Below are 27,485 nucleotides of genomic sequence, written 5' to 3' on the forward strand. Positions count from 1 at the left end.
GTAAGCATGCTGAATGCCCTACATTTGGATCTTTGACATACGATATATGTTTGGTAGCATTGCTTACTTGTGTATGGCACTGACTAGTCAGGGTCGGCACTGGTTGCGTATTACTGACCTGAGAGTCAGAAACAACATAACCGTCATGAACGCAGGGCTGATAAAAGATTAGATCTAACCTATATCAGTGTTGAATGACTCTGGGAGCATTGGTGCTGGACCGACCCTAAGGTCGATGAAAATTATAAGTGCTTGACTAGTCTAGGACTAGTAACTCAGAGCCAGGGCCAAAGGCCTAGGTGACTGTTTGTTACATGGCTAGGGAGCAGAATCCCATGGTTGTGACTCTATGGTCATGTGGTAGGTTATCTTGGTGACTAGTTCATCAAACACCTATCTTGTTTAATCTAGTGAAATGATCACTTATCTGCAAAGCCCCGGTGACCCTATCGTCACATGGCTAATGGGAACGGAACCCACCTTAGTGACTATTACAACTGTCACTCCACTATTTGGGGCTAAAAGCCCGGGATGATTATTATGATCATCGATTGATGTTGTATATTCATCATTACGTGAACTCATTTGATGACATGTGCCTTATGATTTGATGACATGTTATTAATGTTCATGAGCATATTGGTTTTTCTTGCTGGGCTTTGGTTTATGGGTGCTATGTGGTGCAGGTAAAGGAAAAAGAAAGTTGGACCATCCTTGAGTTGGAGAGCTTAGGTGACGATGTGTACATATGCAGCTTCTCGACTGCCATGGCCGAGGGTTGAAAGGGGAACTATGGTTAAACCCTATTTTGCCGCTTAGATCGGCTGGTTGTAAATATTTTGTTGCAATAAACCTTTAAATTATATTTTTGGGATCCCAATGTATACAGTAAACTTTCTAATGAAAGGTTATATCCTAACCAAAAATTTTAATCCCTAAACCGCTAATCTTACTTAGTTACACGATTTTGGCCAAATGACTCGATTAGCGAGTTTAGCACTGTTTATAAGGCACACCGTAATGGTCCCTGGAGTTTAGGGCGTTACACTGAAGGTGAGGATCCTTTTGTATTTGTTGGCACTATGCATGGACCTCGTATACCTATGATATCTGTTCTGAGGGCTAGAGATCTATTGCAAGGAGGTTGCATAAGATTCTTAGTCAGTGTGGTGGATACCACTCAAGTCATGCCAGTGAGACCAGAGGAGACTAGACTAGTCTGTGAGTTTCTGGATGTATTTCTAGAAGATTTACCAAGGTTGCCACCACACAGAGAGATTGAGTTTATGATAGAACTGGCACCAGGGACGAAGCCAGTATCTATAACACCTTACAAAATGGCCCCAACAGAGTTGAAAGAATTGAAAGTACAGTTGCAAGAACTGTTAGATTTGGGTTTTATCATACCTATTTTCTCACCTTGGGGTGCACCAGTTCTATTTGTGAAAAAGAATGATGGTTCTCTGAGGATGTGTATTGATTATAGAGAACTAAAAAAGTTAACAATTAAGAACAAGTATCCTATGCCAAGGATAGATGATTTGTTTGATCAGTTGCAAGGTAAAAGGGTATTCTCAAAGATAGACCTTCGTTCTAGTTATCATTAGTTGAGGGTCAAGGAGGGAGACATACCAAAGACTGCTTTTTGCACTAGATATGGGCACTATGAGTTCTTAGTCATGTCCTTTGGATTGACTAATGCCCCAGCTGCTTTTATGGATTTGATGAACAGATTGTTCAAGGACTATTTGGACCAGTTTGTTATCGTCTTCATCGATGATATTCTGGTTTATTCTTAGTCAGAGTCAGAACATGAGCAACATCTGAGGTTGGTTCTATAGAGACTAAGGGAGCACAGATTGTTTGTAAATTTCAAGAAATGTGAGTTCTAGTTATCTCAGGTAACTTTCCTTGGGCACATTGTCAGTAAGGAGGGGATTAAAGTGGATCCAGCCAAGATTGAGGCAGTCAGAGATTAGCCAAGGCCAAAGAATGCTTCTGAGGTTAGAAGTTTTCTTGGGTTGGCAGGTTATTACAGACGTTTCATGGAAGGGTTCTCTATGATTGCTACTTCATTGACTAAGCTGACACGCAAGAATCAGAAATTTTTGTGGTCAGACATGTGTGAGAACAACTTCTAGGAATTGAAACAAAGGTTGATTACCGCTCCGGTTCTGAGTCTTCCAACAGATCAGGAGAATTTTGTGATATACTGTGATGCCTCACATTAGGGTTTGGGTTGTGTTCTAATACAGTCAGGGAAGGTGATTGCTTATGCCTCACGTCAGCTGAAAGAATATGAACATAGATATCCCACTCATGATTTAGAGTTGGCGGTTGTGGTCTTTGCTTTGAAGGTATGGAGGCATTACCTTTATGGGGAGAAGTGTGATATCTACACTGACCACAAGAGCCTGAAGTACTTCTTCACATAGAAAGACTTGAATATGAGACAAAGGCGTTGGCTAGAGTTAGTAAAAGATTATGACTGCAAGATCTTGTATCATCCAAGAAAGGCCAACGTGGTAGATGATGCTTTAAGCTGGAAGGGTCCAGGACAGATTTATAGTGCGAGGTTGATAGCTAGAGAGTTAGGAGAGGATATGACCAAAGCTGGTATAGAGTTGCTGGTGGGCCAGTTGGCCAATATTACGCTACAGTCTACACTGTTGGAAAGAATCAAGGAGGGTCGGTTGGGTGATCCACAACTGATCAATATTAGAGAGGATGTTTTAGCTGGAGTGTCTAGAGATTACACAATGTCTGAGATGGGCTTGTTGAGATACAAGGGTCGGATATGTGTTCCGTTAGACACTGCTATGAGACGGGAGATTATGGATGAATCCCATACTACTCCTTACTCTTTGGATCCAAGCACCACAAAGATGTATCAGGATGTGAGATCACTGTATTGGTGCCCTGGAATGAAGAAGGATGTAGTAGAGTATGTGGCTAAGTGCTTGACATGTCAACAGGTCAAGGCTGAGCATCAATGGCCATCAGGGTTATTGTTGCCTCTTGACATCCCAGAGTGGAAATGGGAGGACATCACGATGGATTTCATGGTGGGTTTACCCAGGACGGTTGGTCAACACGATTCAGTATAGGTTATTGTGGATTGCTACACCAAGTCAGCTCACTTCTTACCAGTGAGGACTACTTATACAGTTGACCAGTACGCAGATCTCTATGTGAGAGAGATCGTGCGCCTCCATGGAGCATTGAGGTCGATCGTGTCAAATCAAGACCCCACATTCACTTCCAAGTTCTGGGGGAGTTTACAGAAGGCCATGGGAACACAATTGAAGTTCAGTACTACTTATCATCCTCAGACAGATGGACAATCTGAGAGGACGATCCAGATATTAGAAGACATGCTATGAGCATGTGTGTTGGACTTTGGTGGATCCTGGAGTAAGTGTCTACCTTTGATAGAGTTTTCCTACCACAACAGTTATCAGTCTACCATTGGGGTGGCACCTTATGTGATGTTGTATGGTAGGAAATGTAGATTTCTCATTCATTGGGATGAGACAAGAGAAAGGAGATACTTGGGTCCTGAGGCAGTTCAGAGGACCAGTGAGGCCATTGAGAAAATTAGAGCTCGGATGCTTGCTTCTCAAAGTAGATAGAAAAGTTATGCAGAACCCAAACGCAAGAACGTGGAGTTCCAAGTGGGAGACTATGTCTTCCTTAGAGTCTCGCCATGGAAATGGGTGAGATGATTTGGGAAGAAGGGCAAGCTAAGCCCTAGATTTGTAGGTCCATTTGAGATCTTGGAAAGGATTGGTCAGGTGGCCTACAGGTTGGCCTTACCACCGGCATTGTCATCCGTGCATAACGTGTTTCATATCTTAGCTCTTTGGAGGTATGTATCTGTTGTGACTCATGTCTTGAGTTACGAAGATCTAGAGCTTGAGGTAGATCTCTCCTATGAGGAACAACCAGTTCAGATACTTGACAGAAAGGACAAGGTCCTCAGGAATAAAATGATACCTTTGGTTAAGGTATTATGGAGGAATAAAAAGGTCAAGGAAGCGACCTGGGAGCTGGAGTCAGATATGCAGAGTCAGTATCCCGAGCTGTTCAAGTAAATTTCGAGGACGAAATTTCTGTAAGGAGAGGATAGTTGTAATGCCCCAAAATCCCTAATGAGGTTTAATGGTCGGATTAGAAGGCCAGGAGGGCCATAATTTATTTATTATGCCATTAAATGATTATATGCATGATTATGTGAATTATATTATCATATGATGATAAATTCATGCATGTGGGTCCACTTTTCATTATAAGGGTATTTTGGTAATTTTGCCCAGTTGATGGCATATTTGTATATTTTCATGCATGTTGGTGATTTATTATGAGGCCACATTATAATGTGGATTTGTTCGAGCTATTCGGCATGAAAGGATCTTTGAATACAAGTTATTGGTTTGGTCATAACGGGGTTAATTTCGGGGCTCAGGGTGAGTCTCGGGGTAATTTGATGATTAGTACATTACTGGGAATTAAAGGGTAATGGGATATGATTTATTAGTATTTGAGAATATTGGGAATAACGGGAATTGGAGGACGTTAATTATAATTAACGAGATAGAGGGGAAATGATGGTTTTGCCCTTGCTAGCTTTGAAAAGAGATTACTTAACCTAGGGGCATTTTGGTCATTTAACCTTAGGTTGTATGTGAACTAGAAAGCTTTAGAAGGAAGCTTAGGCAGAAAAGTTAGAGCACGTTTCTCCTCTTCATCCGGATCATTTTTCTTCTTCTTTTTCCTTTGAATTTTGAAGCTCCAATTGAGGATTCAAGCTTGGGAATCAAGCCTTGAGGGTTTAGGATTGTGTTCATCCATCGAAGAGGGTTTAATCTTGAGCTTGAGGTAAGATTTTAGCCATGAAATCTCTGGTTATGCTCTATTTTTCAATTGATTTTCAATTGGAATTTTTGGATTGGATAGTTGAGAATTCAATGAAGTTTTTGGGAAAGATTGATTGGGTTTTGATGCCTAAGACTTGTAGAATAAGTTTTAGGGTTCATTTGTGAGTTTGGTTGAGGTTTGGTATCAGCTTGTGAAGTTTGGAATTTGGAGAACTCGAAGGGGAAAAACTAGGGCTGAAACACCCTGGTTCTAGCGCTACAGCGCCCAGGGATGGGCACTACAGCGCTGTCTAGGGCTTGGTAGCTCTACTTGTAGCTCTATAGCGCCTGGGGGGCAGCAACGCTACCCTGTCTTTCCAGGGTACTATTTTGGGTACTTTTGAGGGTTTTTGGCTCGGGGTTTCAATTCTTAAGGCTCGGGATCGAATTTATTAACTGTGTTAGTAGGATTCGAGCTTCCGAGAGCGAGGTTTAGATCATTAACCTTTTATTATTTATTTTATGGGTGGAATTCCATATTTGGTTATGACTAGGTGACTGCTAAAGGATCAAGGGATTGATTGTTCTCAAGGGTCGTTTTTAACTTGTTTCACGCTCAAACCAGAGGTAAGAAAACTGCACCCAATATGTGACATCCATGGTTATTGATGAGGCATGTTGAGTGCTCTATATGTGGATATTGATTGCATTGTAAATGCTTAGCAGTCTTGCTTATCTGTGAATGGTACTGACTTACTTGTCAGAATTGGCAATGGTGTCAGTATTGACTATGAAGCTGTGACTTATTAGTCATGTTCGACATTAGTACTGAGCTCTGGTCATACAGAATTGACCTATGATTCAAGAACAGTATTAGCGTGTTTAACGCAAGCCGAAAAGATTAGATCTAATCGACATAAGCATTATCAACATAAGCATGGAATGCTTGACTGGTCTTAAGTTTGATGAAAACAAAAGCGCTTGTCTAGTCTAAAGGCTAGTTACTTAGAGCTAGGACCAAAAGGCTAAGGTGATCGACATGTCACATGGCTTAGGGAGCAGATCCCCAGAGATGGACTTATTAGCCATCTATTTAAGGAATAGAACCCTAGAGATGACTTATTAGTCATCTATACAGGGAACAAATCCTTAGAGGTTGACTTATTAGTCACCGGCACGGTGTGTGTGTCTCAATAATCACTTATCTGATTAGGGTGCAGAGCCCTAGAGATAGACTTATTAGTCATCTATTCAGAGTATGACTTAGTAGTCACTTATCTGATTGGGCTACAAGCCCCAGTATTATCATCATAATAATCTGTTGATATTGAATACATGCAGTAATGTGTTTTCTTGATGAGCCTTGGCTCACGGGTACTATGTGGTGCAAGTAAAGGGAAAGAAAAGCTCACCCAGTCTTGAGTGGAGAGCTTAGGTGGCGATGTGTACATATGTGGCCGCTTGACCACCACGACCAAGGTGTTTCTCAAAGGAACTAGGGGTTAACCCTATTTTTGTCACTTAGGTCGGCAGGTTGTAACTTTTACACTGTAATGACCATTTTGGATTGTAAATAACTTGTAAATGCTTTTATTGGCCCATGTACAGTTTTATGTTTTAAATAAAATATATCCATTCATTTTTATCAATATTTTTCACCTTAGCCTATTAGTAACACCTAGATGCACGTTTATAACCAAATGACTCGTTTAGCGAGTTAAGCACGGTTTAAAGTTCACAGTAACAGTCTTGGAGTAACCATGACGTTACAATGAGACACTATATCAATTTTCAATGTTTTGGGAAAATAGTCTTATAGCTAGCTTTTTATATTAATATTAACTGTGTAATTAAAAGGAAAAATTATATTTTCTAATATTCATAACCCATTTACTCTCATTGTTCTTTCTTGTGCCCAACCCCTCTCTCTCCATCTCTTTCTTTATTTCCTTCTTCTTCTTCTTCGGATTTTCACAACAACAACACCATCAAAGAACACTATTGATTTTTTGGTGATCTTGTGATTGCACATCTTTTATTTTTGATTGGGCTATATACTTCCAATCTTTTAAAAAAAAAATGTTTTGTAGTTATCGTTTGGTTGTTTTCTAGTTTTTAAGTTTGTTTTTGTTCATCTTTGGACTTTTTATCTCTAGTAGAGTTTGAGCTAATCATCAAGGTGTTTATGGATATTATTTTATCTTTTTTGCCTGCATGTGTGTGAGAGACCATGATATGTGTGTTTTTTCTAAAAGAAATAAATGGGATTCTCTTATTCAGAGATGAGAAGTGTAGATGCTCAAAATTCCACATTGATGAAAGACTCAAAGTACGTGCTTAGGACCCATGTCCCTAGGTGTGTATTGGAAAATCTTGACAAATGTAGCCCCGGTAAGTTTGTCACCCAGGACCCCCCGTCTCGCGCCTCACGAGCCTAGGAGGTGTGCCACTCAAGCCCTTCATGCACCTACACGAGTTCGTCACCCCCACATCCCCATGAGGCTGTTATGCCCTCGCCTTACCTCGCCACAGTCGTGCCACCAGGGCATCGCGAGGGATCGCCTCGCAACGCCTCGCCATGCTCCTCGTCCACAAGCGTCTCGCACTAGGAGATGCCTCGCGCCAGGAGGAGCCCCATGCAAGGAGGCGCCTCGCGCCTCAACACGCCTCGGCCATGCCATGGGCCTCACGAGATGGTGCCTCACCCTCGCCTCGGGCATGCACCCAAGGGCCTGCGCCATGGGCCTCGCAAGATGGTGTCTCACCCTTGCCTCGGCCGCGCACCCAATGCCCCGCGCCATGGGCCTCACAAGACGGTGTCTCGCCCATGCCTTGGCCGCGCACCCAAGGCCTTGCGCCATGGGCCTCACGAGACGGTGTCTTGCCCACGCCTCGAACGCGCACCCAAGGCCCCGCGCCATGGGCCTCGCGAGATGGTGTCTCACCCACGCCTCGGCCACGCACCCAAGGACCCGCGCCATGGGCTTCGCGAGACGGTGTCTCACCCACGCCTCGGCCGCGCACCCAAGGCCCTGCGCCATGGGCCTCGCGAGACGGTGTGTCGCCCACGCCTCGGCCGCACACCCAAGGCCCCGCTTCATGAGATGGTTTCTTGCTCACACCTCGGCCGCACACCCAAGGCCCCGCGCCATGGGCTTCGTGAGACGGTGTCTCGCCCATGCCTCGGCCGCGCACCCAAGGCCCTGCGCCATGGGCTTCGCGAGGCGATGTCTCGCCCCCGCCTACAAGTGCCACACACCAACGACCCAAGGGCTCCTTCTCACGGTTCACCCAAGCCAGCGCCTCATGCGTCTAAGGCATCCCAGGTGGCCTCGCGCCTGGCAGCTCAGAGCGGTGTATCCTATGAGGACTTGCGGAAACTCCAACTTTTAGAGGCAAAAGAACAAGTATAATTAAAAAAAGTTCGTACAAGTACGGAGCTCATACGGGGTACAACCTGTAAGACCCTGTATGCCTGATCCACATACTCATGCCAGCCAAGTAGTGGTAGTACTAGGAGAGGGGACATGGCCTGTATACTTCTAACCAGATGTCAGAGTTGACACCACCACTAGCACCACTACGCCTGGTGCCACTCCTCTGACATTTGTACAAAATAAGTAGTGGGGACATCCGCACTATGTCTGACCACGTACTGGAGCCAACACCACTACCCCTGAGACCACTCTCCTAACAGTGTACTTGCGTACCACCTGGTCCCCTGGACCACAATGTATCAGGGGCTATTAGAGCCCACTATAAAAGGAACCACACTTCCACATGGAAGGGGGTTGGAAAAAATACTGTAGCATCATACCATAAGAAATACAAGTTCTTTTCACTATTTTCTTTCTGCAACTATTCTCTAAGTTTCTGTTTAGAATTTTGAAGTTTTTCATCGATAAGCTCTATTATTTAATTTTTCCAACTTAACTTCATTGACAAGTTCACACCGTCAACAAGAAGAAAGTATAATTATGAATTCTATGTTTTTATTTTATTGTGAGGAAAATGCGCTACATTGTGTTACATACCCTTTTGATTATTGAATTTTTTTATGCCTATTTTTTCAAATTTGTAATGCTGAATGATTTATTTTTAGTATCTTTTTTGTTGTTTTTCAATTATCTTGTGTTGTTTGTTAGTTGTCTTACTGTTGTTATCCAGATTATTTTTGTGTTGTTCAATGTTGTTTTATTTTTATTTTTTAATTGTTATTTTCTTTTATTTTTTTGTTGCTTTAATGTTTATGTGTGTTACTTTTTGAGGATGTTGTTTAGGGGGAGGGGAGAGTAGTGGCGAACAAGCTTTTGTGGTTAAAGAAGATGATGATTTTGTTGTTGAACAATTGTTGTTTATTACTTTCTAGTTCATTATTGTTCAATTTATTTTTGTTAATTAATTGTTTTAATGTTGCAGTCGGGATGTGATGATATTGATGTTCCTAAGTCACATGTTGTTTTTATCTATATTTTATTCCATTTTTTTTAATTTCTATTTATTATACTCTCTCTCCACTTATTTTCCTACCACACTCTCTCTCCATTTGTTTCTTTATCCTGATTACACGTTACCCTTTATTATTATTATTATTATTATTATTATTATTATTATTATTATTATAATAAAGTTCATGTTTGTGACACTTGGAGGTTGGAGCATCACACTTGATGATACACTATCTATTCTCTTTTATTTTTTTCATTTCTTGTGCCCAACACCTCTCTCTCCATCTCTTTCTTTCATTCCTTCTTCTTCTTTTTCAAATTTTGAAGAAATGTTGTATTGTTGTTGATTTTTGTATTGATCTTGCATTGTTTGTACATGTGTATGCTAGGATCATTGATAACAACGTCAACATAACATGCCAACAACCCGACAGCAACAATATTTTAAATTGAAATTAGAAAATACTCTCCTTGTTCTCATTATATCACCCAAAATTTTTATTTAGTATTTTCTCTTTCAGATATTCAAAAATAACCAGAAAACAATCAGACATCAACAAAATTTTATGAATAAATTAGACCATCAACAAATTTTCACTCGATTTGAATGTTTTTTTTTCGGTTGTTGCCTTGAGATCTTATTGGCGGAATCCATGGAGATTTTTCGTTGCTTTGAGGTTCTTTGCCATGGGTGATCAACGAAGGCGAAATTCTCTATTCACTACCAGCCCATTTTTGTTATTTTATCTTTGTGTTTCGGTTACTTACCCATTTTTTCCCGACCAATTTTTCTAAGATTGAATGGTGGTTTTCAATTTTTTGCATGTAGATTTTGCTATTGTTGTTTTCAGATCTAGATTGCCGATAGCTTTGGTGTTTTGACGTTGCTACGTGATCAGTGTCGTGGGATGCAGGAGAAGGAGAAGCACATTCCGCCTAGGAGAGCAAAATTGTTACCGTATTTTTGTAAATAAAGATTTGGTACTGTATAAAAGTTGTTTTCTCCGTGTGATAGTAAAATTGTTATTTTTTTATTAGATTTTGGTTATAACATAAATTTTCCCTTAAAAAAAATTAAATCTTTGGACTATTATAAATATATATAAGTAAAAATATAAGGAATACAATGATTCACATCCCAAAGTTCAATATCTCTCCATCAAATAAATTAAAAGGGTCACAAACTTTATAATTTTAAATGAACCATTTATGTGTTGTATTTTTGGCTTTAGATTATTACTAAAAAATATATATATACAAAAAAAGGTAGCGGGTGCGGGTTGGAGACCCTTCTTATATTATTGCAACCTGTACCCAACCCAATTTCGTGTGAGTTTTTTAATGGACGGGTTCAAAGTGAACGAATTTTGATGGGTTGGGCAGGTGGGACAGATTAACGATTTTTTTGTGCACCCCTACTAACCAATAATAATAATAAATCATACAATGAATGAAAAATATTTTAAAAATAACTCTTTAATGACTTTTACATTAGTTTTTTATTAAACATTTTTTTATTTATACATTTGATTTTAATTATCTAAATATTATAAAATTGGTTTTAATTATTTTAAATAATAAAAACAATATACTTTTTAGAAAGCTTTCTAATCTTTTTATGAGCTCAATTTTTTTAACACTATTTTCTTTATACTAATCTTTTTTTTTAGCTGAATAAATACCAACCTTTTATAACTCAAATTTTTTTCCCAAAAAAACCCATAAAATTTCTAATAACCTCTTAAACCAATAAAAAAAAACACAATGAACAAAACTATTTGTTTTATACTAACACTTTTAATATATACCATTGGTTTTAATTATTTAAATAATTAATATAATATTTGTTTTTAAAGTTTCTATTCTTTTTATTAGCTTAATTTTTTATACAATTTTTTATCTATACCAATCTTTTTTTAGCTCAATTGTTTTTATACTATTTTCTTTATAATAATCTTTTTTTTTGAGCTCAATAAATACCAACCTTTTATAGCTCAATTTTTTTTTCAATAAAACCCACAAAATTCCAATAACCTTGTAAACTAATATAACAAAAATCCACACAATAAATTAAAATATTATAAAAAAGAACTATTTAATTACTTTTATATTTTTTTATGCTATCATTTTTTATTTATACAATTGGTTTTAATTATTTACATATTATAAAATTTGTTTTAATTATTTAAATAATAAAAATAATCTTTTTTTACGTTTTCTAATATTTTTATGAGCTCAATAAATACAAACATTGATCACTCTATTTTTTTTTTCAAAAAAAAAACCACAAAATTACTAATAACCTTTAAAACAATAACAAAAGAAAAATCCACACAATAAATATAAACGTTTTAAAAATAACTCTTTAGTAAATTTTACACTATTTTTTATACTAACACTTTTTTTATTTATACAATGGGTTTTAATTGTTTTTTTTTCTTTTTTTTTTTAATCAAGAAAGAATGATTTCATTAATCACAAACCCAAATACAATCAAAGAGCCTCCCTCAAGGAGAAGGCTCCAGCAACATTACATGGAACATATTTGCCTCACAAAGAGTCTCTCATTTTCGGTCATTTTCTTTTGAGTACACCAACTAACTCTATACACTATATCTCTTTTTATCATGGCTACAATAACATTCACCCTATAAGAGCATCTATTAAAAATACAAGAATTCCTATTTTGCCAAATATAATATATTGTAGCTGATATCACTGCTGCCACAGTCGCTGCCTTCACTCCATGTCTCATATCTTCAATCCATCGAGTCTAATCATTGAACCGAAGAGGCCAACTACAGCCAACCCAAGCTTGAATATGATGCATCACCTGCTGAGAACAATTACAATTAAAGAATAAATGGTCATGATTCTCTTCAGTTTCACCACAAACCGGGCAAAGGTTGTTATCAAGATGCAGAAGAACCCCTTGCAAGTGGTCCTGAGTTAGCAAATTGTCATTCACCGCTTGCCAAATAATAAAGTGATGCTTTGGCACACTGATCCTATTCCACACAAAATGATGATACTTGACTTGAGCTTGGTGGATAATACTTTTATAGAACACACCAATCTTGAAAGTCCCTTGACTGGCAGCATCATCTATGTCCTTTTGTGTAAAGATATCTCGAATATGGCACAGTTTTTGCCAATACCAACTAGAGTCGGCCTTAAGCTGATAATGCCAGAAACTTTGGCCTCTTAAATAGACAACATTTATCCATTTCACCCACAAGGTCTCAGGTTGATGACTAATGGCCCAAATATATTTAACAAGCATAGCCTTGTTCCATTTTGCTCCTTCACCAAAACCCAAACCCCCAAGAGCTTTTGGCAAGAAGACTTTGGACCAGGAAGCAAGATGGTAGTTGCTTCGGGTACCATTGTTATCCCACAGAAACCACATACAAAGTTTATCAACCTCCTTGACTATACTTTGGGGGAGCAAGAAAATTTTCATCCAATAGTTCCGTAGACCCAAAAGGACAGAAGTAATGAGTTAGGTCCTCCCTGCATATGAGAGATGCCTGCTAGCCCAAGTGTGAAGCCTTAGTTTAATTTTTTTTTAAATCACCTCACAATCTGCCGCTTTCCATTTTGTTGGCCTCATAGGAACCCCAAGATATTTAAGAGGAAAAGTTCCCTCTTCAAACTGCAAAATCTGAAGCAAACTAATCTTGTCTGAGTTCAGAACTTCTCCAAAGTAAACATGTGATTTACTGTGATTAGCCTTCAATCCTGTACTGTTGCAAAAGGCCTCAAAAATATGTTTTACACATTGAATTGAGCCTTTATTAGCTTTATAGAAGATAATTAAATCATCAGCAAAGCACAGGTTGATAATCTTGAGACTTTTACACAGAGGATGAAACTTGAAATCATGTTGAGTAGCTCCTAGCTGAAGTAACCGGGTGAAGTATTCCATTACTAGGAAAAATAATAAAGGGGATATAGGGTCTCCTTGACGAAGACCCTTAACACCATGGAATCCCCCCTGCAATCTCCCATTCATCATAAGTAAATAAGCATTTCCTCGGAGACACACCATCACCCAACAGATGAACTTGGTAGGAAATCTCAGACTGACCAACAACCCCTCTAAAAAGCACCAGTCAACCGTATCATAGGCTTTGCTCAAATCTATCTTCAAGGCACATCTCGAGGAAGCATTCCTCCTATTGTAATTTTTGATCAAGTCTTGAAAAATTAGAATATTATGAGCTAGCGATCTCCCTTTAACAAAAGCACCTTGATTCAGACTAACTAAATGAGGAAGAACTTCTGAAAGTCTACTACATATCATTTTTTAAATGCATTTATATAACGTGTTACAGCACGCTATAGGCCTGTAGTCAACCGCACTGCAAGGCATATCAGTTTTAGGAATCAGAGCTAGGACTGTTTTATTGAGTTCAGCAGGGATCCTCCCAGTGTCAAAGAACTCAAGAACAGCCTCCGATATTTCATCACCTATGTCCTACCACATAGCCTTGTAGAACTCAGAGCCAAAGCAATCAGGCCCTGGACTCTTAGTACCCGGAATGCTGAACAAAGCCTTTTTTACATCAGATTTTCTAAATTTCCTGATAAGCTTCAGCTGCATCTCGATATCCAGGCAAGGACCAAAATCAATGCACTGAGAGTTAATAGTGCTAATTGCTGAACTAGAGCTTCCCATATAACCTCGGAAATGGTCCAGAAAATGGTGAACAACTGCATTGTAATCATCAATAACCACTCCCTGCTCATTCTGAAATGAAACAATTCTATTCTCATCTCTTCATTTTTTGATGCAAGCATGAAAGTAAGAGTTGTTATCATCACCCTTTTGCAGCCAAGTGATCTTACTTCGTTGAATCAAAAAGCTTCTGTACATTGCCTGGTGATATTGATATCTGGCTGCTGCAACTTTTTCAGGTTCCTGAACTAAGAAATCTATTGGGAATTCTTGAGCTCTGTTTAGAGCCAATTGATAATCACCTTTAGCTTGATGATATCCCTTCTCTACATCTTCAATTTCGTCCCTGTTGAATGCTTTTAAAACATGCTTAAGCCGGAGCAACTTTTTTATCACACCCTGTAATCCCCTCACTGCCATAGGTTTGTTCCAAATACTTCTAACAACCTCATTGAACCCTCGGTGAGCAATCCACAGATTAAAAATTTTAAAAGGTTTTGTGCCCAAATTTCCATGTTTGTGAGTTTTAATAAGACAATAACAATGATCAGAGTTAACATCCCATTGAAACTCAGCAATAGTGTTAGGCAAAGCATCCACCCAATTTTCATTAATAAAAGCATGATCAATCTTCGAGTATACCCTATCCCTCCCATCCTGCCTATTAGACCAAGTACACTTAGAGCCAATACTCTTGAGACCAGCCATCAGAATTTGTGCTATCCATGCAGTGGAGTCATATATCTCAGCATCACTTATTGTCTTCCCACCAGCTCTATCATCGAAGTGAAAAACAGCGTTAAAATCTCCAACAATCAACCAAGGTTTATCAGGTAAAGGTGTAAATGAAAGACCCTTCCATAACTCCAATCTCTCTTCCATGGTATTAAGGCCATAGACAAACGTGACCAAAAAAATCGTCTGCACATCAGTAAGCTTAACCAAACAGTGAACAAACTGTTGGTGCTCCATCAGAATCTGAACTTTGATAAACGTTTTCTGCCAAATAACTAAGATTATTCCTTCTGTGGCATTGCTGCTATAATAATCCCAGTCAAGAAACAACTTATCCATCATATCATCAACTTTTTCCTTCTTCAATTTATTCTCTAATAAGGCACCAATTCCAACTTTATTCATTTTCAAAAGACTCAGGATAGCACGTTGCTTATCCCTCTTATTCATACCCCATACATTCCAACTAATTATATTGGAGCAGTCCATCAACCACCAAGTGGGTTAACTTCTCTTTTTCCTCTCTTTTCCCCTGTTCCTGAAGAGCTTTGAAAGAATTCTATCTTTTCCCTTTATCAGTCATCACCAACTTCCCTATGCTCTTTAAGTTCCCCACTCTCTTAGGAACCTCCCAATTTTCTTTGTTGTCATGTTCAAGAGTTAAAAGATTTCCCTGTGTGCTTCCCCCTTCCTTAATTTCCTTTTGAGTTTCTGTTCCTGCCACATCTTGTTTCTCTCTAGTTTCCTTAGTTACCATAGTTTCCCCAGCTGAAACTGTTGATATTGCAGCAGCCATCTGAATCTCAGTACCAGCATTAACTCCAACAGTCTTCTTTTCAGTCACATTCTTCTTTGCCCATGTTTTTGGACCCTGATTCTTGCATTCTGCCATGTTATGGCCATATCCCTTGCAGTTGCTACATTTGATGGGAAGCCATTCATACTCTACATATTGTTCTTGCACTTGGCCTTTCTCATTCACAAAATAGATGACAAACGGGGGATCATCAGAAATCTCCATTTCAACTAAAACCCTTGCAAATCTAACCATTGATCTTTCCTTAGTAAACTTGTCCACCATAATTGGTTTTCCTATAGTGATAACTAAAGCACTAAGACATTTTTGACCCCAATATTGTAGACCTAGATTAGGCAATCGAATCCAAAGAGGCACCAAACGAACTAACCTTACTGTGTCTGAATCTTGAGACCAGGGTCTCACTATAACTGGTTTCTTGTCAAACTTCACAATCCCTGTTTCTAGCATAAAATCACGAGTAACCTCATCATTAAATTTGACAATGGTAAGCCCCATATTCATCTGCACAACACGTTCAATGCCTAAGCGTCTCCAGATCCTTTTGACAAAGCCTTCAAAAACAACAAATGGGGGGTTAGCTCCCAGTACCATACATATCACTGCAGAGTTCCAATTCTGTGCTTGTTCTGCAACCTCTGCCATATCAATTTGAGCAATTTTCTTTCCATTTTTCAAGATGGGTTCCTCAAAATGAAGCTTGGCTGCCACACTAATCTGATGTTTTTCCTTGAGTTTGGCCCAATGAGTTTGAGCTGAAGAGCGAAAGTCTTCCTTCTCAGTTTCCTCAGCCCAATTCGTCTTCAACTATTCTTTCTCCGAGTTCTTCTGACCACTACCACACGCTGATCTATCATCCTTATTCAAAAGTTGATAATCCATCAAATTCGCCTCATCGATCTTCTGCTTTTGCAAGTCTATCTCATCATGAGCAGTCCGTTCTTGTTCCGTAGCTTGAGATTCAATCATAATCGTGGTTTCCTGGTTTGAAGGGGGCTCCTCTGGTCGAGCTCGAGATGTAGGCTTTCGAGAAACCTTCTTCTTCTTCATCGTGGGAGAAAAAAGAAGATCTACGCACGCCTTCGGTATTCCATATGTGGGTTTTAATTGTTTAAATAATAAAAATAATGGTTTTGATGTGGTTTTTCGTCAAATGAGAATTATAAATAAAAATAAGAAAATTTAGGCTCGATGTAAACAGTAAATAAAATAAAGAAATAAGAATACACAATTTTTACGTGGTTTAGTGATTAAATCCACCTAGTCCCGCGAGTCAATATTATTTCTGGGTATTTTCTCAAGAGAATTGTCTAATACAATTTCTCCAGTGTTTTGGTATCTCAAAAAATGTCTCTTTATTGTTCACTCCCTCTATATTTATAGAGAAAAATGAATAGGTTTTGGTGATGACCATTAATTACATAATATTCTATTAATTGTTTGATTGATTACATTCAATACACAAAATCATAACATTCCTTCCAAGGATACGAATCCCGGATCTTTAGGGATTCGTATTTGCGCCTTCAGTACATCATCTGCCACCTAAAATCTCCTTAGGCGAACTCATAAATTCTAGAAGAACTCAAGTTGTTTGCTAGGGCATACAAACCTACCTTAGGCGATCTTAGGATCCACCCAAGCGATAGCTCCATGTGGGCTGACCTGAAATATTTGGAACTCAGGACCGTGGACTTGGAGCAAGAGAATTTTAATTAATCACCTTATACAAATATGATTCCATATGTTAGCTCGTATTTTTCAGGTGCAACATGTTGTTAGGTAAATTTTAAAACACAAATTTTCACTTATTTAATTAAAATATATAAAAAAAAATGAAGAAGTCAGTTCGACAATACTAATTTTTTTTTGTAGTTTTCATTAAAATTTGAAAACAAGATTTTTATTCTATTTTAAGAAAAAGATTAATGAATTTTTTATCTTACCTCCATTTTTCTTCCCCTGACTATTAAAACTCATTCGTCTTTTGTCTCCTCCATTGAGTAGATCTAGTCCATCTTTTACTCCTCTGTCAACACTCTTACATCGTCCTGTCGTTGTCGTTGTTGTTGTTGTTCACGGTAAAATCTCGTCAACCAAGTTAGATCATAAAACTTCTGAGCTTAAAAGTAAATGAAGAGCTGTGAAGAAACTAAGAAGAACTTAGGACAGCTATCTGAACTTAGAATTAAGTTGTAGAGTAAAAATGGAGAGAATATTCGTATTACTCAATAATTTATGGTTACAATGCATCATTTTATAACCCCTTTCCTAGTTGAAGGAAGGTCCTATTTATAGGGAAGCTCCAATGGCTCTTAGTAAAAAAACATTCCCAAGGGGACACAGAGGTGGTGGTATGACACGGAACCTCAGAGGATCATAGAGCAAACGTTGGTGGTGTCGGGCTTTAGGCCTATCGGGCCTTACATTTGTGAGAGGCGTGGGAGGAGGTGTGCCTCCTCTTTGTACTTTGTACGACCACTACTCTTTTGACTTATGTACGACTACTACTCTTCTGATGGTCATGTCTAGTTCGTACTCCATACTACTTGGGCCTTTTTCGTACATCCTCTTTACCCATGCCTTAATAAGTCTGTGAGAGCTTGAGTGTGTTGACTTGTGAAACTGTCCAATAGTCGTATGTACAATATATGACACCTTCTGAACGGAATGAATCTAATATATGACAGAGTATAAATATCTTAAATAAACACACATAAATTTCATAGTGGTTCAACCCTGTTCTTCTGAACAGTAATAACCTAATCCACTTAGTATTTAGTATTGAATCACTTGATAGAAAATTACAAAGATCAACTCAGAGTTCACTCCTCAGAAGTTCATCCAAAAGATCAATCCCAAAAAGTCCAGAAAAAGAGTCATTTTGAAACGAAGCCCTGGGTCCTTTATTTATAGTACCAAGGGGCTGTTACATGATCAGTAAGAGTGGGATCGTGGTTTGGTACACGATCATTGGAAGTGGAGATACGTGTCCACCTTCTCATGATTATGAGATCGTGGGTCTTCCCGTTGTCTTCTCTGGATCGTGGTCGATAATGCACGATCGAGACCTTCGAGAAAAAGCTAAGTCTTGATTGGTCTGTGAGACTTAGGTGCTAGGCTCGATGACCTTTTAGAGCTTGGGTGCTAGACCCGTTGGTCCTCTGGGTGCTAGGCCTGTGATCTTCTGAGAGCTAGGCCTGGTTGTCTACTGGGTGCTAGGCTTGTTGATCTTAGTTTAAACGAGTGTGATTTTTACCAAGTGAAGTGTCTTTGGGAGTGTAGGCCGACCACCCTAGGGTGGGTTGACCACCCCAGGGTGGGTTGACCACCCCAAGGGGTTCTTGGGCATGCTTAGGCTGACCACCCCTAGGGGTTGGGGTTAGGCCGATCACCCCTAGGGAGTTTAGGCCTGGTTGACTTTCTATAGATCATGGACCTATCTTTTTTGCTCTTCGGTCTTTTTTCAATACTTCGTCGTTTTTCCCTGATTTTTTATGCCACGTGCCGCTTTCTCATTCATCACATCATCTCTGGATTTTTGAGGGATAACATTTTCCCCCCAAGTTTATCGTAGTGTGTTCAACATTACGATAAATTTTATCTGGTCCAAGAAACATATCGTAGCAATACTTTAACGGCAAAGTCCCTCGGGACATTACGTAATACTTTTATCAACTATCGATAATTTTCTCAGCACGAATTTTTCAAGGATAATTGTAATTCTTAAAAATAATTACATTTTTTAAGGAAAATTAATTTCCTAAAAATCTAGTGTATTTTTCAAGGAAATTTGAAGTCCTAAAAATATAATATATTTTTCAAGGAGTTTTGAAGTCCTAAATTATAATATATTTTTCAAGGATATTTAATTCCTAAAAATACAAAATATTTTTCAAGGAATTTGAATTCCTAAGAATATAAGATATTTTTCAAGGAATTTGAATTTTTAACCATACCAGATATTTTTCAAGGATTTTGAATTCCTAAAAATGTATGGTTAGCCTGAGAGGTTATAAGTAGGGTATTCACTTCTCAGTTCTCTGCTTAGTGCACCTAAGTTGTAGGGTTCTCCAAGTGTGATTTCTTCAATTCTTCATCAAACTCAGATCTTCACTTGGGTAAGTATTTTCTCCTAATATTTACATAATTTGATTTAAATGTGCTTAGATTTTGAAGAAATACTTTGACTCTTTGAGGAATCTGTCTGAATCTCCTTGTTTTGTTTTATTTTGATCCAAAATAAATGACTTGTTTGAATCAAGTTTATGATTTCCCTATGATTTCCCTAGCCTAGTCGATTTCCAAGGTTCCAAACCCTAGCATAGCGATTTCAGGCTTGTAAAACCCTAGGCCAACCACCTTCATGCCCCTGGAGATTTCCAGGTTTGTAAAACTTTGACCTAGGCCGACCTTCTTTGAGATTCACTAGCCTAGTGATTTTCAAGCTTGTAAAACCCTAGGCCGACCACCCTTAAGTTCCCTTGGCCTGGAAATTTCCAGGCTTATAAACATTAGGGTTGGGCGATTTTCAGGGTTTCAGATCCAGGCATAGGCAATTTCCAGGGATGTAAATTCCATCACGGGGCTACCACCCCTGGGTTTCCATCATGGGTCGACCACCTCTAGGACTTCCCTAGCATTTCCTTTGCCTTATGAGACTTCCAGGCTTACATACCCCATCACGGGACGAGCACCTTAGGGTTTCCATCATGGGTCGACCACCACACTTCCTGGGCGATTTCCAGGGTATAGGGTGGTCGGCCCAAGCATAACCTGACCACCTGGGACACTCAAAAAAAATTTATCCTTCTTTATTGATCTCTTTGGGGTCTTCCTTGTATTGTACAATTTATTGGAGACTTGAACCTTAGTCCTCTGTCATTTTTATGAGGCTTGCATCCTTAGGGTGGTCGGCCTAAGGTGGTAGGCTGACCACCTATGCCCTTTCTTTCCCGTTTTGTAAGCTGAGGGCCTAGGTTAACCATTCTTTGTGACTTCGATCGATTTTTCCAAGTCTAGGGGAGTCCTATGGTGGTCAGCTTGAGCTTAGTCTCACTGGACCGACCCCCTATATAGATTTTCCCTGACTTCTTCATTTTTGCTCGTTATTTAATGGATATGCCCCCAGCTATTGGCTTCATTATGTTCACTTGCTAGCTTTACTATTTATTTTACCTTTGTTGTAGATGTCCAGCTCCTCTTCGTCAGATAAGTTTGTAAGAAAGCGTACTCCCCAGAAGTTCTTGGAAAGGGTGAAAAGGATTTTCCCTCGCTCCGCTTTATATTTGTTTAGTGAGGAAGACTTCTTGAGAAGGTATAGCCCAATGGCGAGAGTAAAATAGATAACTCGACAACCTTCAAAAGATGATCCTCATATTGCTAGGCACATCACCCAGGGCTCTTCGCCTCGCTCTTCTCAAATATCTTTTCAGCATAGGACTCCCCATTGCTTTGAAGGCACATCTCAGTAAAGTTATTCTTCTCAGCGAAATATGTCCGGTCAGTGAGAATCATTGCAATGCCCTTTGCATTGGGATACCAATCAGGTTCCCCATCATTCTTCTTCTTAGCAATAACATACCGAGGGCTCCCATCGCTTGCTTCAGATGACTTTGATGAGACTATGTCTGAGCAGCTAAGAGGGCTAGGGTTGAGGTTGATTCGATAATGGAGGTTCCTCCTGAGGTGCCTCCTCCGACTCCTTTGGCATCTAGTCCTGTCGCAAAGGTAGAGCCATCCTTGCCTACACCAGTTCCTCCCATCTTCACTAATGCGGGTGCCTCATGTTCTGCGCTTGCTCCCTTATCTGAGCCACACCAGTCTGCCATACAGAATCTAGGTGCCATCATGGACCGAGCTTCCCATCTGGAGTAGACAATAATGACTTTTAATGGGATTAAGAGTAAGGACTTGAGCGCCATCCTCACGAAGTCAGTCCTTGACATTTAGAGTGTAATTCCTTTACAGTTTTCTTCTTGTTTCATTAGCTTGTGTGCTAATGTTTATCTAACACTTGTACATTTTTTGCATGCACTGATGTAGGTCTCCCATGTCTATGATAGGTCTATAGAGTATACCTCTACGCTTTCCAACCTCTGTTCTGAGCATGAAGCTGTCTGCTAGGAGGTGTTGGACATTAGGTGCGTTCTTGGCTCTAGGGATGCAGACATTGATTTGAACGATGAAGACATCAACACTCTCCGCAGTACCGTGGAGCTCAAACAACAGGAAGTGATCAAGTTAACTCTTAGGATAACCCAGATGGAGGGGAAACTTGCCGATCAGCTCCAACAGTCTGAAGCTGAGAAAGAAAAGTTGATTGCTGACATGGACCAACTGCAGAAGGATGCTCTTGTCGAGAAGGAGCAAGAGGTCAAGGATGCTCGAGAAAAGGCTTGAGAAGAGTATTCAGAGACAACTTTCTCTTGCTTTTACTTGATCTGGAAGTCCAACAAAGATCTCAACTTGGATTTCCTTCTCGAGAAGACGCGAGCAAATGAGCTTAGGAAGTGTCTGACTTGGGAGGCTGTCGAGGCTCAGGGTGGTCTTTTAGATGATACTCCTCACCCTAGTTAGTCTTCTTTTGGTCTTTTACTCAGTCTTTCCTTTCATGCCATCGGTGGGGCACCTTGTACTTGACAAATTTTACATATGACATTTTATGCCTTTATGCTTTTTTTGTTATGAGTACTCAGTGTATTGATTGAAATTTTTTATTTCCAATGCTTACTAAGTATATCAACTCATGACCCTCATTGGTTCAGGTATCAGTATACTCTGAACACATGTATTTCATGTGCCATACTAACCTTACTCTTTTATGTTTTTCATGCTAACAACCATGGTAATGTGAGTAATATGACACTTCACCAAGTACCATCACTACAAGAAAATAAGAGTTTTATGACTTTATTTGGGAGACATTGGAAGTCTACAATGTCTCCCAATTGGGGAGACGTTGTTGCTAGGGTCATTGTAGGTATATATCCCACGTCTCCCATTGGGAGACGTGCCTCACTTCCCACGTCTCCCGTTGGGAGAGGTTGAAAGTCAAACGTTGACTTTCAACCTCTCCCATTGGGAGACGTGGGAAGTGACTCACCTCTCCCAATGGGAGACGTGGGAAGTCCCTAGGAGACATCCAACGTCTGCCATTGGGAGAGGTGAGTCACTTCCCACCTCTCCCACTGGGAGACGTGGGAAGTCTCCCACCTCTCCCAGTGGGAGACATTGAAAGTCTCCCACATTTAAAAAAAATTAAATAAATTTATAATTAATATTATTTTCATTTGATTTAATAATTAATTAAATTGAAATTATTTTAATTTAGATTTAAATGATTTTAATCTAAATTTAATTTGATTTAATAATCAATTAAATTGAAAGAAAAAAATATATTTGTTAGACATATACAAGAAATACAATATTTGTTAGACATATTCAAAATGAACAAATATTGCATTGTGTATGAAGAAAGAGGTAAAAAAAAAAAAAAAAAAAACCTATCAACGAGGTCGGTAACTTTGGATTATCGGCAACATACATGTCGCCCATTCTTGTCGCAACTCATCAATTTGTGCCTCTGTTTATCCATATATTCTCCTATGTCTATGGAAAAGAAAAGAAACAACACTAAATAAGCACGTGATAAAGTTGTATGTCTATATAAAACTAATTTTTTATTATCCTAGATAAAATCGGGCAGCATTTCCCCTATAATAGTGACCTAACCATCTGCATGTGTATAACAAAACAAACAATTCAAAAAACATAAAATAAGTTTCTTCCTTATAGGATGTCTATATTAAACTAATTATTTATTATCCTAGATAAAATCGGGCAGCATTTCCCCTATAATAGTAACCTAACCATCTGCATGTGAATAGCAAACCAAACAATTCAAACAACATACAATAAGTTTCTTCCTTATAGCTCCGCAGCACACAACCAAATTTCTCAGAACCTACTTCACTAAAACACACAAGTTCTCAACCTTCCGTTATCATCGCAGCACACAATTTTAATCTCAGAACCTACTTCACTATGGATGAATATTTAAGATATTCAAACTCCTCTAACATTTGTTTAATAATATTAAAAGTAGAAGTAAGAGAATATATATGTACCTCTTGTAATCAATAATACAAAAGCTAGCAAAATTACTTCACTTAGTAATCAAATTCGCTATTAAATCCACAAACCAATAAAATAAAATTAATAAATAATAAATAAAACATCACTAAATATCTAGCAATATATAACGTATTATTGTAATTTTAGAAACTTAATTACCTCAAATGTGTGATTGATATAGGAATTTTGATGCAAAATACTCTCTAAAATCTCACCACAAAAATCACAACCTATGAAATTAAATTAATTAATATGTTAAACATTACTAAACAAATATCACTAAATATCTAATAATAGTAAATGATATTGGTAAACAAATAAAAAAAATCCCAATGTTCCACTAATTATAACCTCAACAAAAAATCAATATAAAATTTCATAACCTAAAAACTTAATAATCAACAAAAACATAAATAATTTCATATATTTATATTTTATAAATTATTTAATAAATTTATTTTAACATAACTATATATATAACAAAATAGTTACAATTTAAAAAAAAAAATTCAAATATACAAAAATATATCTAAATTTCGAAATAAAAAATGATAAAAATTTAAAAAAATCATGAACATATATACTCTAATAAAATCTATACAATGTGATAGGTTAAATTAAAAAAAAAACTAAAAAATCATAAATCCCTAAAAAACTTCCATGAAAAAACCACAAAATCCTACAATGTATATAAAAAAATGCATAAAAATGTAAAACTAACACAAAATCATATATATTACTCATCCTAATGCAAAACCTATGATTTTTTTTTGCAAAATAATTAACTAAAAATCAAGAATTTTTTTTTAAAAAAACTTACCTTAGAACCCTAAAAACGTAGCCCCAATTCGGTTTCTCTCCTCTCTGGTTTGCTCTCGGGTTCGTGTGTATGAGGAAGAAGGCTGAATTTTAGAGTAATATAAGAGGGAGACATCCAACGTCTCCCACTGGGAGATGTTCCACGTCTCCCACGTCTCCCAACGGGAGACGTTGGATGTACCCATGAACACTTCCCCAGCCTATTTCCAACGTCTTCCACCATTTTTAATGTCTTCCAATTGTAACCATTAATATAAACTTTCAATGTCTTACACCATTAGACATTTAAAACCCTTGATAAGTTTTAATGCCTTACACCAATGGTGTAAGACATTGTAGGGAGTCATTGTATATCAAATTTGTTGTAGTGCATGAATAAAACAGGTCAGGTCGACCACCCCAGGGGTGATAGGCCGACCACCCTATAGGGTTGATGGATTGGCCGACCACCCTATAAGGGACATGGAAAGGAGTCTCCTCACCAATGCCTTTTTTGTTTTTGTTATTTGCATTTTTGGAACATATGTTGAATAAATGTCCTAGAAAAACTTGAGCTTGCTTAGTACTTAAGGTCACATCCTCATTAATTGTGTATACCCCGATCGGTATGTACTATATGCCCCCAAGTGATCATGGGTTTAAAAGCCTTGGTCACTTGCTACTTAATCATGCCTTGCTTCGAGCGTTTAGACACATAGTACTATCATTTCACCCAATGATGCAAGCACCAAATGTTTGTCCCTCATTGGTAGTTGGGTGATGATTTCATACTCAATAGTAATGATACCTATACACAGATGCAGATTGTGTAGCAAGTGTCGATCAAGATCTACGTAATCTCTCATGTACTCATTATAATGATTGTAGATATAAGTGTCTAAGTTGAACCAACCGGGTCTAGATGGGCTAATCGAGCCTGTAACGAGTCTTAGATCAAATTATCCATCGGTCCCTCAAGGACCAGATTCGATTATGATCCAATGATGGTGATTGGTCTTCAGACCAAACTCTTTTTCGATCGTATGGGTCGATAGGTTCCTCAAGAGCCAGGATCGAAAGTGATCAAATAATGGGGACTAGTCCTCGGAACAGTCTCTTTTGTTGATCGTATAGGTCGATAGGTTCCTCAAGAACCAAGATCAAACATGATCAAATAAATTGGCAACAAGGTCCTTAGACCAGTCTCTTGTTTGCATCGTATGGGTCGATAGGCTCCTCAAAAACCAAGATCGAACATGATTCATAATTTGAAGACAAGGTCCTAGGACCTATCTGTCTTGTTGATCGTGTGGGTCGATAGGTTCCTCAAGAACCAGGATCGAACATGATCAAATAGTTTAGCAAAAAGGTCCTAGGACCTGTCTCTTTTTTAGATCGTATGGGTCGATAGGCTCCTCAAGAACCAAGATCGAACATTATCCATTAATTTGGTGACAAGGTCCTAGGACCTATCTCTCTTTTGGATCGTATGGGTCGATAGGCTCCTTAAGAACCAAAATCGAACATGATCCATTAATTTGGTGACAAGGTCCTAGGACCTATCTCTCTTTTGGATCATATGGGTCGATAGGCTCCTCAAGAACCAAGATCGAACATGATCCATTAATTTGGTGACAAGGTCCTAGGACCTATCTCTCTTTTGGATCATATGGGTCGATAGGCTCCTCAAGAACCAAGATCGAACATGATCCCTTAATTTGGTGACAAGGTCCTAGGACCTGTCTCTCTTTTGGATCGTATGGGTCGATAGGCTCCTCAAGAACCGAGATCGAACATGATCCATTAATTTAGGCAACAAGGTCCTAGGACTTTTCCCTTATTGAATGTAATTTAAAGAATTAAGAGGAACTTAAGAAATTAAATTCATTCATTGAAGCACAATGGTTGTTACATAGATAATTTGAAAATAATACATCTGCAAATTAAAACTTGCGTCGCTGTTGAACAGCTTCACTGATAGTACTAGCGGAGGTGTTCGCCATTCCAGTAGTTTTTTATTAGTTCTACATTCAGTCGAGCTATTTTGTACGTCCCTGGTGGGATCACCTCCTCCACAAGGTATGGCTCTTCTCAATTAGATCCTAGTACCCCTGCTGCAGTGTCCTTAGTGTTTAGGAACACCCTCTTGAGTACTAAGTTTCCAGCTTGGAATTTTTGATCTTTCACTCTGGAGTTGAAGTATCTGGCCACTTTTTTGTTGATGTGCTGCTACTCTGAGACTTGCCTTTTCTCATCTTTCTTCGATTAAATCGAGCGACTCTTCTATTAGTTGATGATTCCTCCCTTGATTATAAGTCTATTTTCTATGCGATGGGGGAGTGAGTTCAACTGGAAACATGGCTTCATGACCAAACACCAAAGAGAATGGGGTATGTCCTGTCGCTGTTTGAGCTATCGTTCGATGTGACCAAAGGACCTCCGGAAGTAATTCTGGCCAGGCTTCTTTGGCTTGTTCAAGGTGTTTCTTCATAGTTTCTTTTATAGTCTTGTTCACTGCTTCTACTTGACCATTAGCTTAGGGGTGTTCTATTGAGGAAAAACTCTTTGTGATTCCATGCCTCGTACAAAATTCGGTGAAAAAATCATTGTCGAATTGAGTCCCATTGTCCGAGACTATCTTCTTTGGTAGAACAAATCGACATGTGATATTCTTCACCACAAAGTCTAAGGCTTTCTTTGAGGTTATGGTGGCGAGCGGTTCTGCTTCAGTCCATTTGGTGAAGCAGTCTACGACTACAACAACAAATTGGACTCATCCCCTTCTTGTGGGTAGCTTTCCGATCAGGTCGATTCCCCATAAAACGAAGTGCCAAGGGCTTTGCATTTGTGTTAATTCATTAGGTGCCACCTGAGGTATCTTGGAGAACATCTGACACTTGTGGAATCTTTTGACATACTCCATCGAGTCTTCATTCATTGTTGGCCAAAAGTACCCTTGTCTTAGGATTTTCTTTGATAGGCTCTGCCCCCCCAGCGTGATCTCCACAAAACCC

At 38.7% G+C, this 27,485-nt stretch overlaps 2 protein-coding genes across 2 annotated transcripts; both read right to left on the reverse strand.

The window, feature by feature from the left end:
- Positions 1-12,872: 12,872 nt before the first annotated feature.
- LOC133815080 (uncharacterized) lies at positions 12,873-15,125 on the reverse strand. Its single transcript, XM_062247966.1, has 3 exons — positions 14,182-15,125; positions 13,789-14,085; positions 12,873-13,482 (listed from the first exon to the last, which is right to left on the reverse strand). Exons 1-3 carry the CDS (start codon positions 15,123-15,125, stop codon positions 12,873-12,875), a joined length of 1,851 nt encoding a protein of 616 aa, XP_062103950.1.
- A 154-nt stretch (positions 15,126-15,279) lies between these two features.
- On the reverse strand, positions 15,280-16,182 carry LOC133815081 (uncharacterized). The gene has a single exon (XM_062247967.1). The coding sequence runs from the start codon at positions 16,180-16,182 to the stop codon at positions 15,280-15,282; it is 903 nt and encodes a 300-aa protein (XP_062103951.1).
- Between the last annotated feature and the right edge of the window lie 11,303 nt (positions 16,183-27,485).

Source organism: Humulus lupulus, chromosome 2 (genome assembly GCF_963169125.1).
Source record: "Humulus lupulus chromosome 2, drHumLupu1.1, whole genome shotgun sequence".
Lineage (NCBI taxonomy): Eukaryota > Viridiplantae > Streptophyta > Magnoliopsida > Rosales > Cannabaceae > Humulus > Humulus lupulus.